This window comes from Carassius gibelio, chromosome A19 (genome assembly GCF_023724105.1).
Source record: "Carassius gibelio isolate Cgi1373 ecotype wild population from Czech Republic chromosome A19, carGib1.2-hapl.c, whole genome shotgun sequence".
Lineage (NCBI taxonomy): Eukaryota > Metazoa > Chordata > Actinopteri > Cypriniformes > Cyprinidae > Carassius > Carassius gibelio.
In genome coordinates, this window is record NC_068389.1 from 10,514,395 (window position 1) to 10,525,614 (window position 11,220).

At 37.4% G+C, this 11,220-nt stretch overlaps 1 protein-coding gene across 1 annotated transcript; it reads right to left on the reverse strand.

Moving 5' to 3' along the window:
• Positions 1-1,476: 1,476 nt before the first annotated feature.
• LOC127935611 (iroquois-class homeodomain protein irx-1-B-like) lies at positions 1,477-4,503 on the reverse strand. The gene is made up of 4 exons (XM_052533682.1): positions 4,101-4,503; positions 2,504-3,479; positions 2,251-2,323; positions 1,477-1,790 (listed from the first exon to the last, which is right to left on the reverse strand). Exons 1-4 carry the CDS (start codon positions 4,347-4,349, stop codon positions 1,745-1,747), a joined length of 1,344 nt encoding a protein of 447 aa, XP_052389642.1. The 5' UTR covers positions 4,350-4,503; the 3' UTR covers positions 1,477-1,744.
• Between the last annotated feature and the right edge of the window lie 6,717 nt (positions 4,504-11,220).

Here is an 11,220-nt window from a genome sequence, read left to right on the forward strand (position 1 = left end):
ACACACTTCCAAACACTGAAAATTAATTCACATCTTCACATAAACCTCTTTGGCCCGGGCGGTGTTTATTTTCTCTGAAGGTTTGTGGAGGCCGTCACTTCAGGGGTCCCGCGAGAGGACCCTGGTTTTCACGCTTGTGTATGTAACAATTTGGAATAAGTTAGATGAATAACATAAACAAACATAAAGCTAAAAAGCTTAACAATACATTATTGTAGTCTATAGTAAAATATGTATATATATTTTAGTTTATTTATTAAATTGCTACCCTCTGTTAAATCATATCTCTGCGCATTATCAGTTAGAATTCTGCAATGTGTTGTTTAAATTATTTTTGGTTTTAAAATAATAAAGCAAATCATATAAAACAAGCTTTTTAGTGAATGGCTGCTTTATCTTGATGTTGACACACCACAGGGATCCAGTTCAGGTGTGAACTCGAGCTGTTCTTAGCAGGCCTTTATATTTTTACTTATCACTGACATAACCTCCATGCACACCCCACTCTCCTCCGAGTATAACACACATGCTGTGCACTGGCATTTGAACAGCTGCGATCCATATTCCTCTGTCTCCATATTTCAGTCAGCTGTCGAGGTTGTGTAAGGAGAGCTTTCGCCTTCTGTTGAAACCGCGCTATGAACTCTCATAAACAGTTTAATCGTGCATAACTAGTCATTTGTTTGAATAGCAGCAAACTGTTTTCACTTCAGTTTTGTTTTTGCGTTTTGATTAAAAAATAATAATAAATATTATATATAAAAAAACATCTCAAAACTGTTTCAGCTCAGAAGTATGCATCATTTTTAAATGCATCACAATTTTTTTTTTTTTTTTTTTTATGGTTAGCCTAGGTAACAAGAACAACTGATTTTTGCAATACCATTGAATGAATGCATTCTATTTTTTATCATCTTTTTTTATATAAACAGCGCTTATTAATGTAGCCTTTCGATTCTTTTGAAATTTGAATAATTTTGCATTCTAAACATAAATTCGAAAAACCTGTCAATAGATGTCGCCGTTGCCTAGTTGCGGTTATTTCCGGGCGGTAACTTGAAATGTTTCTCCACACTGACAACTTTAGTCACTATTAATTAACTATTTTGGCTTACGAAAACCTTTGGTATACTTTTGCAATAATGAGTTGGTATAATACCCCCGGTATTAGAAGAATTAACTGGTGTTGATACATAATAATAATAAAAACAAAATAAAAAATAAAAATCAACGATTTAATACAATATATCTAATTTAGATCATGTGTTGACGTGTTCATATGTCGTATCATAACAGTTATATAGATACTGTTATATTTCCACTTATTAATATTATTTCACAATTTTTTTTTACATATAATTTGCTTGCACTGTTAGAGCAGCAAGACGATAGCCTCAGTGTTTTCATTCAGTCATGGCTTTTGAATAAACATCTCACAATTATTGAAGTTAACGGATTTCAGTAACACAATTCATCTCATTTTGTTTATTACACAAAAATATATATCATTTTCACAATTTCTGACAAATAACTCTTATTAACTCTTCAAAAGAAATGCTACACGGAAAACTCACACGCTGAAAAAATAGTTAAAACGAAAATACAAAGGAAAATATATTGCAGGATGGGTGCGTATTAAGAAATACAAAATTATTTTGGTCTCTCTGATGACGTATATGTGGTTATTGTATTGTCACATTTTAGTTTCGTTAAATAATTTAGAGGATCCCTTTAAGTTCTGTGTTCATGAAATGGTCTTCAGAGCGCGCTGTGATGTTTCATGATGAGACCTGTGTGAGTAGAAAAATGGGAAAATTAGTTCAAATGTATTTCAACAAATGACACGCAACTCAACGGTGATCTCGATGCAAATGAATTATTTTCTCCGGTTTGTAGGCTAGTAAACTTTAAATAGCCTAAGCAATCAAAAAGCCTCATGTCATTATTTAAGATAATTAAGGAAAACATTTTAATCAAAGTTTTTATTGCTATTTACATTTCTGACGATTTGAATGCATTGAACAATGATGAACTAATGATGGCTATCTGATAGTGCTCATTAGCCATGACAAAATCTTAAGGAAAGTTGTTATAAAATGTATCTGACTGTTGTTTTGACTTGTGTGTGAAGTGGTTTTTTTTCTATTTATTAAAGCTAATACATGTTTGATGCAATTGAACTGCTTAAAAAAAAAAAAAAAAAAAAAAAAAAAAAAACTGTTTAAAAAATTTAATTCGTGTATAATTTACCTGTCATGGATGACCGGAAACGGTGGTCTGGACGTAAGTGTTGGAGATTCAGTTCTCTGAAGGTTCTCTTGATCTAAATAAAAATCAGTGGGAAAATCAATGAAACTTTTTTTTTTTTTTTTTTTTTTTTTTTTTTTAACAAACTAACATTTAACCAAATAGTTGAGAATAAAAACGTTGTTGAATCATGTGACGTAAATGTCAATCACAATCTTGTAAAGCGGGCTACTTTGCATACAGAACAGCTACTGACCATTATGTTTAGGACTGAAACTGTCTGATGAGTTGTCGCTGTCTAGACAAGGAGACCCAGAGGCAGATGAGGTCTTATTTTCGGGGTTCGTAACGGGGCTGTGGTTTGGGATGTTAGTGTTCTGACTCAAAAGTGAGCGCACACCCATCAGAGAATTTGCACTGAGGAAAGCGGCGCTCGCCCAGTTGTGTAGTTTCCCAATCTGGCACGTATAAATCCCGTTAGTGGAGAGGAAAGCCGGGTGGGTCGAGGGTGAGGCCCTGAGGCCCGCGGGCGTCGAGGAGACACCGAGCTTCTGCGCGTTATCGGGACTCGTCGCCGTCTCCGCCAAGGACCAGATTTTGGGTTTACTGTTCCCAGGCCTCTGACACACCGGCCCACCAGGAGACACCTCACCAACGCTTTTGACAACACTCTGCTCTTTATTACTACTCGACATAGGGCTGTCCGTGTTTTTAAGTGCTGATGGTGAGGATAAAATCCGCGGTGTTTCTACATGTTCTCTCTCGCTCTGATTATCCGAGCTTTCCTTGTTCTGGTCTCCTCTGGGCTCCTCGGGCTTGTCCATATCGATGGTCTCTAGATCAATTTCTTCCTCGTCGTCATTTTTGTCCGCGTCGTCGTCATTGTCGCTGTCGAAAATGCGTCCGTCTCTGTCCTCCGCGCTGCGACCCCAGGTCACTTTATTCTCCTTCTTGAGTCTCCGGCGCGCGTTGGCGAACCAGGTGGACACCTGCGTGAGGGTCATCTTAGTGATGATGGCCAGCATGATCTTCTCGCCCTTGGTGGGATACGGGTTCTTTTTATGCTCCTGCAGCCACGCTTTCAGTGTGCTGGTGGTCTCTCTGGTAGCGCTCTTGGCCCGGGACGGGTCACCGTACTGGTACTGGCTGTACGGGTAGAAGCCGGGCGCAGCGTGGACTGCAAATCCTGGTGGGTGAGCCCCGGGGTTATCCTTCAACTCATACTGCGACCCCTGGGGATTGTAAAAAGTGTAAAACAAGTATAAGTATATATTATGCGTAAAAGTGTTTAAACTCTCAGAAATAGGCCTATATAATAGAAAAGATTAGTAAGGCGTAAAACCTCTGCAACAGGGAACTGTTGCAAACAAACATTTTAGCTGCAGTTAACTTTAAAACAACAAATTAACGGCGACAATGACAAATCATTAGCCTGCATGTAGCTAGTAATTATTTAACGATTTTTACTTTGCAAAAGGGTCATCAATTAGTTAAAATAAAAAAGCAAAATTAATCATAAAAAGAAATGCAATACGCATGACTCGTGGTTTCTTTTTTTGTTATTGTTGTTGAAGTTTTGTATTAATTTGTGTGGAAAAAAAAGACAAATTATAATTTGTTATTTTTAACTAGACATTTATTGATATTTTATTATATTTATTATATATTTTATATATATATATATATATATATATTCCATTACCTAATTCTGCATTTGATAAAGTTAAGTTTGATCGTTTCAAAACATTGCCATTTATGATTTAACCATGACATTAATGCTTCATTCATGAATTAATAAATTATATATTTATCCGCGCAGAAGAACTGTAGAAAAAAGTACAAGATAATCTTACCATCTGAGAGAGCAGGGCCAGCTCGGCGCTGTTGTAAGGTAAGAAGGCGCTGTAGTTTTGCACGGTCCACGGATTCGCGTACATGCCGAGCATCGGAGTGATCGGAGTGACCGCTGCAGTCGCGGGATTTGCGCTGTTCTCCGAGCTTCCCTCGCGTGGAGAGGACGGCATGACAGCCGTGCGCTCCGCTCCGTACAACTCTTGGGAGGCGTTTAGGAACTGTGGGTAACCCAGCTGGGGGAACGACATGTCCAGCTCCCGAGGAACTCTGCTGGAGATTTACAAGAGAGAAGGGCAATCCACTTTAAATCACAGCGATAACTCTCGCTCGGTGCAGAAGCGCGATCTCGTCAGGAGGAACGACTAGTGATGCGTCGACCCTCTGGACCTCTCACAATTTGAAGTTGACGGCTTGATTGGCATGTTACTTAAGCGCGAGGCCCCTCCTATCCGAGGCCACGCGATAACTAGACTGCAGTGTGTATTATTGTGGCAGTGTAAACGAAGTACTTTAGCCTTGTTCGCGCTGGAGTGTAGAATACGACAATATTAAAACAATATTAAAAGCTATGTTTCTTAACATATCGTTTCCTTAACATATATTTACATTTATTGATTTATAAAAAGATTAAAACGATGCCGTGAAACTGTTAATTAAACTAGAAAAAAATGTAAACGAGCTACATAAATATAAAACAGTTGATCTGTCAATGCTTTACTATGGCAAAAACATTTTAAAAGACAATACATGCATTTTACTGTAAATATGTGTGTGTGTGTATATATATATATATATATATATATATATATATATATATATATATATATATATATATATATATATATATATATACTTTTACAGTAAAATATTGTTGAATTAGTTTTTATTAAAACATATGCTTTAGTTCACAGTATAAATTATTCCCAGAATTACAGTTAATAGAAATAATTTGTTTAATTTATTTTATGAAGCCTTGCATTACGTCATTTCACGATGCCAAAACAGATTTCAATATCTTCTATAATTTAGTATATTGACATTTTCAAAATTTAATGACAAATTTGAATTTACGGTCACCAAAATTCAGACATGTAATGCTTGTTACATCCCCAAATTACAGTGAAATTAACACAGACATTTAGAAATGTAACACATTCTCCATGTTCATTATTTTCTCCAGTAGCCTATTAGAATCAGACTAAGCGAAATTAGTAAAGCAAAATTGTTATTTTTTTAAATAACTAAACGTGTTCTCTAAAGTTTACCAGCACTGTCCATCCATGATTAAATGCATTTGGCCATTCTCCAGTCAATATTTCATGTTTTATCAAGTATTTTCCACTCGCGCATACAGCTCAAGGGTTTGCAGAAGCAGCTTCAGCTTCTGGTAGCGTGGACTGGTGAAGAATGTAATAAAGGAGCGTAATAGTGATTTGATGGAGCGGTGAGAATCATCATCATCGCTCCCCTCCCTCTCAAAGCGCGCGCACACACAAGCGTTCACGCGGCGTGCCAGAGAGCCTCTCAGTAATGTCCAACAGGGAAACAAACGATCCCGTTTATGGTAATTTGCACATTAGCATCACACAGGTTGTCCCGTGATAAGGTGACAGGTTAATGAAATGCTCCATTCAGAGGAACCATTTGATCCCTCTGAGAGGTTGTGATAAGGAGCCAACCAGAGAAGCCTGCAATTAAAATCACAGCCTATCTCTCCATCCCAGTATATTTTCTCTCTCCTCCTCTCATCCACTGCTGCTGGTAATGAGGGCTAACACCCCTGTCTGCGCTAATCCTCCCCCTGGGTGCACCTTGCTATCAGATGTTAGCTTTGTAATTATTTATCCAAAAAAGTCATAATTTCATGCTCGAGTAGCAAATGGGTTTGGCGAGCTGGTTAGTCAATTCTCTTCATGTCCTGCGAAGCGGAGAGTGGGATTTAATGATTTAATTACAGCAACTAGTCCTCCATTTAGCAGTGAGGAATTTCACGTTTTTAAAATGACAATAGAATCACCTGCCAGTGACGTTCTCAGGTAAACACATTTCCACTAGTATTTAGATTATCAATAAGGGCAGACTTCTATAATCAACATTTATTTTCACCAGACAGTTCAGACATGGAATTTACTCAACCGTGAAACACACACACACACACAACAAGGGTTGGTTCATTGATTTCTTTTTAATTTGGTCACCTCTGTTCTTTATATTTCCACGTGCTACCTGGCAGAGCCGTTGCTAAAGGGTGAAAGGTGGTGATAATTATATAGGGGCCCATGGGTGTGGATGGCTCCCCAGTGATTTCAACCGACTGCCTGAGGCCAGCATGAAATACACTCAGTTGATGGACAGCTGATGGGCCTCTGCTCTGCGTCATCACAAATTTTTATCATTTTTACGTGTTTTTAAACCTCTACAGTTAAAACGTTCATGAGATTTTAAAGCATTCAAGCACAAGTAGATGCTAAATAACTCAACTGAGTTATCGTGCGCTGTGTTTGGTGCACACTCAGGCCCCGTCCACACAGAGACGGAGCTTACCCCAATCCGACCTTTTTTTTCCTCTTCTCAAGAAATATCAGTGTCCACACGAAACCACATAATGATGTAGAATACATGCCAGACCAGTATGTGGCGCTGTAATTCTGCCACAGAGATACACTAAAAACAGACAAGAAGACTTGGACTATGCTCATAAACCTCGCGCGTGGTACACAAACCAACATGGAACAATACATTTATTAATCAGTGTTAATGTTAGTTCATAAAAAGACAATCGTTCAGTGTTTGTTCATGTTTTTGTTGCTGTTACGTGACGTAGAGGTGTCTGACTAGGGGGGAGACGTGGGCTGATGACGTCATCGTTTCAGAAAATATACGGATTAGCCATCCAGACGAAAATGCAAAGACAGCGTTTTCAAATTTATCCACTCTGGGACCCGGTTTAAAAAAATAGCGGTTTCACCTGATGAAAACGGCGGATCCGTGTGGACGAAACACCTATCCGATAAAAAATTTGCGCGTATTCACAGAAACGCGTCTCCGTGTGGACGGGGCCTCAGAGAGCCAATTGAGACAAAAACAAAAAACAAAAAAACAGTTAGTTATGTCTTAAGTAAACGTAAACAGTTGAGAATAAAATCGGATGTGTATCATATTGGATGCATTGGCTCTTAAAGTGACCACGCCAAATTAACTAGCTGTCCTTAATGTTGTTAAAAGAAAATAAAAGAGAAAATCACTCACTGTTCTAAACTAAATTACTTTGTAGTTTTAACAAGAATTATTCTGTATTTAATTTATTCATTGAAGATTATGCAATGATATTTTACATTTGATTATTCTGTTTCTGTTCTTGAACACCTACAAACTTGAAAAACAACAACAACAACAACAACAAAAAACTTAAACATTGTTCAATTTGTATTTTGTTCTATTAATTTATTTGTGCTATTTACACAATTTCACATAGAGCCCACAGGTATAACCTGCACCGGGGCCAGCAAACCCCAGCTATGGGCCTCATACTTTGGTTGAAGTTGAATATATATAGAAAGAAATGGAAAGTTCTTAAATGGTTCAGTCTTCTCACCAAGAACCTTTTTGGGTTAATTGGAAATTAAAAAAAAAAAAGTTAAATTTTCTTCAGCACTTACAATAAGGTACACTATATGGTACAGAGTGATTATTTGCCTAAATGTATGTGCATTTGTATTTAGATTGCATTTCAAATCTTTTTTTGTTTTGTCTTTTTTTTCATGGAATCACCATGTGCATGGCATGCATTAGGTGTAAAACTAAATTGCTATGTACTTGAGTAAAACAAAGTGTTTGATACAATGCACTTATTGGATTCATTTTGTATCGCAAAACACTTTTATTTTACTGCTATTGAGGTCCGATATTTCATTCTTTTCTTCATTTACATTTAAACTCTTTACTGGTGCTGGAACTATAATTGATGGTTGGTCTGTTTACATGCCTTGAAGAAGATCGAAATGAGTCGACTCTTTGTTATAGATGTTTTGAAGTGTGAATTTCATAAATGCCTGAGAAGGAGAAAAGTAACTTTAGGTGGTGAATCAGAACATCTAAACCAAATGATCGGAATGAGAGTACAAACAACTGATAAAAACACCACAATAATCAACAAGTATTCCACATGACTCCAGTCCATCAGTTAACAACTTGTGAAGTGAAAAAAATCCATTTAACTTCAAACCATTGCTTACAACTAAAACATGAATCCTTTTACTATAATAATGCTTTCTGCAGTGAAATGTTCATCTTGTGTGAATCAGGAGAGAAATATGCACAGATCAAGTACTGTTTGCAAGTAAAAAACAGCTCCAAAACAGCTCTAAACAAATATGTGGGTGCATTTTGATGTGGGATGACAACTGGAGGAGGTGTTATTGGTGCATTGTATGTTGTATGTGGAGTATTTTGGCCAGAAACAACAGTTTAAAGGTAAGACATCCTGGTGCATTTGTTTCTTACAAACACACAGCTTCTCTCTTCACAAGACATTAATTGATAGACCGGAGTCATGTGGATTACTTGGATTATTGTGATGTTTTTTATCAGTTTGATTCTCATTCTGACGGCACCCATTCACTTCAGAGGATCCTCTGGTGAGAATGTGATGTAATGCTAGATTTCTCCAAATCGGATATGATGAAGAAACAAACTCATCTAATTCTTAGATTGCCTGATGATGGCTACATTTATACTCTTGTGTGAATTATATTGCAAACGTGTGAGAGTGAGACGAGGGCTTCCTGTGCCTCCACCTCCGACTGTGAGCCTTGAAACAGCGCGGTTTTAATATGAAGCGTCTGACCCCGATTGTCATCTTTCACTCCATCTCCATCTGCCTCTGTATCTGATTTGATGACACGGGGGACGGGGGCTCATTTTGCAGTCCATTAACAGAGGGCAGGACTCCAGTTCCCATGGGTCCTGGAGATCCCCTCCCTCACACGAACACACTCATCTGGTGAATCTCTTCACCTCTCTAACCTCCCCCCTCAGTTGCTGACCTTTCTAACACTGTTGGCTAAACAATGCCTCCCTCTGTAATGAGCCATTAAAATGAATGCATTAATGGCCATTTAGGTTGTGTGTGCCTGTATGTGTGTGTGTGTGTGTCACTGTGCTGTGAATCTGACTGCAAGGGATTTCACAGCAATAGATCAAGGGATTTGTTTTCATTGCATATTTAACAAATGCCATCATATCTGCTGTCCTTGGACTTTTAATGCGATTCATTGTGTGCATTATATCCAGACATTTTTTGAATCCCACAAGAAGGGAAAAAAGGTAATCCTAATGAAGAGGAGATTAATTACCCCTATTTGTGTGATTGTGTAAGTGTGTGTCAGACTTTGGCGTAAGAATGAAAGGTGTGTGTGTGTGTGTGTGTGTGTGGCTCCTTTAGTTGACAGTACAGGAGGAAGCATGTGCCAACATTTCCTTTTCTACCGGATGTCCTCTAACAGACCTGCTCTCACAGACCATGTGTCATTTCGCTCTTTCTACACACACACACAAACACACACACACACACACACACACACACACACACACACGCACACACACACACACACACACACACACACACACACACACACACACACACACACACACACACACAAACAAATGACAAATATTTTTCACAGATCTCAGGATTTAGTGATCTTAGTGTCACTTATTTACCTTTATCTTAATCTTACTCTGGTTTACAACTAGATTAAATGTAACTAAAACTAACATTTTGACATGACGAATTTGCTCAAGCACTGATTTTGAAAAAAAAAAAAAAAAAAAATCTGTAAATAAGATTCTGCACTGAAGAAGGGAAATCCACTAACGTGTTGATAGGAGTATTTTTTTTTTTTTTTTTTTACCAAAACTGGGCATTTCTAATTACTACTTAAATGTAAACAGTAGCTAAATATATTCCAGCCAATGATGTACTTCATAAAATCTCAACACCCTATTAGAACATAGCAGTTCCAATTACACTCTTTCACCTCCCCCAAAAATAGAAGTAGACAACAGAAGACTAGCCGATTGAAAAGTAAAAAGTAACTCTTGAATTTTTTAAACAATTTAAAAAAATTAAATAAAACAAATTCCTGTAAATTGTGGTAACCTGCAACTGATATCTTAAAGAGCAATTTTAACCTGATTTAACTCTAATTAAATTGTTGGTATAAAAAAATTTATTTAGTCAATTAGCTGATGCTAAATAACATTTGTTATTTAAATAAAACCATTTTAAGTGTTTTGAGTGTTTTTAGATGTTAATAAGGAATGTAGTGTTATAAACGTCACCTTTACAGAAAACAAATGTCTAAGATAAAACATAAAAAATAAAGCTAATTAGTCTCCACTAACAATAAGATAAAGCCACCTGGAAATCAGTACAATATCAAACTGTCTTAACTTTTCAGGATCTCCTGATAGCCCTGCACACATTGTCCTGCAGCAATGAGCCAATTACCCCTGGAGGGTGTATTAAGAGATGACCAGATGACAGTGCAGCGAAGCTTTTGTAAGTGACAAAGACTCTGTGGTAATGAGTGTAGGATCCACTGATGAACAGTAGTTTGATGCCATCACAGCTTCATTACCAGGACAGAAGTAGAGGAAGACAGGGGGGAGCTGAGATTGAGAGATTTTAACACTGGTGACCCTTTTAGTAGGGTGCTCTGATTGTGGACTTGAATGGTTTTTTTGACACTATGTTTAAGGTAAATGAGCTGTTAGTTTAAACAAGTGATTTTCAGCTGATTTTGCTTTAGGACCCAGATGTTATGCTGAACGTCATATGGCAACCCAAACACAGTCCCAAATTGTTTATCGCAGAAATGTAACAAAATAATACAAAAAAAGCATTGCATTTACATAAACGCACTCAATCATTTAGCAGCTTAACACATGGAAGAAACACTGTGCTAAATATTGCATTAGTACCAGCCTTGTTACCAAATGACAGATGAATTTGTGTTGAATTTGAGAATGCGGTTGGATGCACAGACTTTGCAACAAAAGAAAAAAAAGAAGTCTTTTAAAACAGTCTATATATTGTCTTAATGACTGCACGTGCAT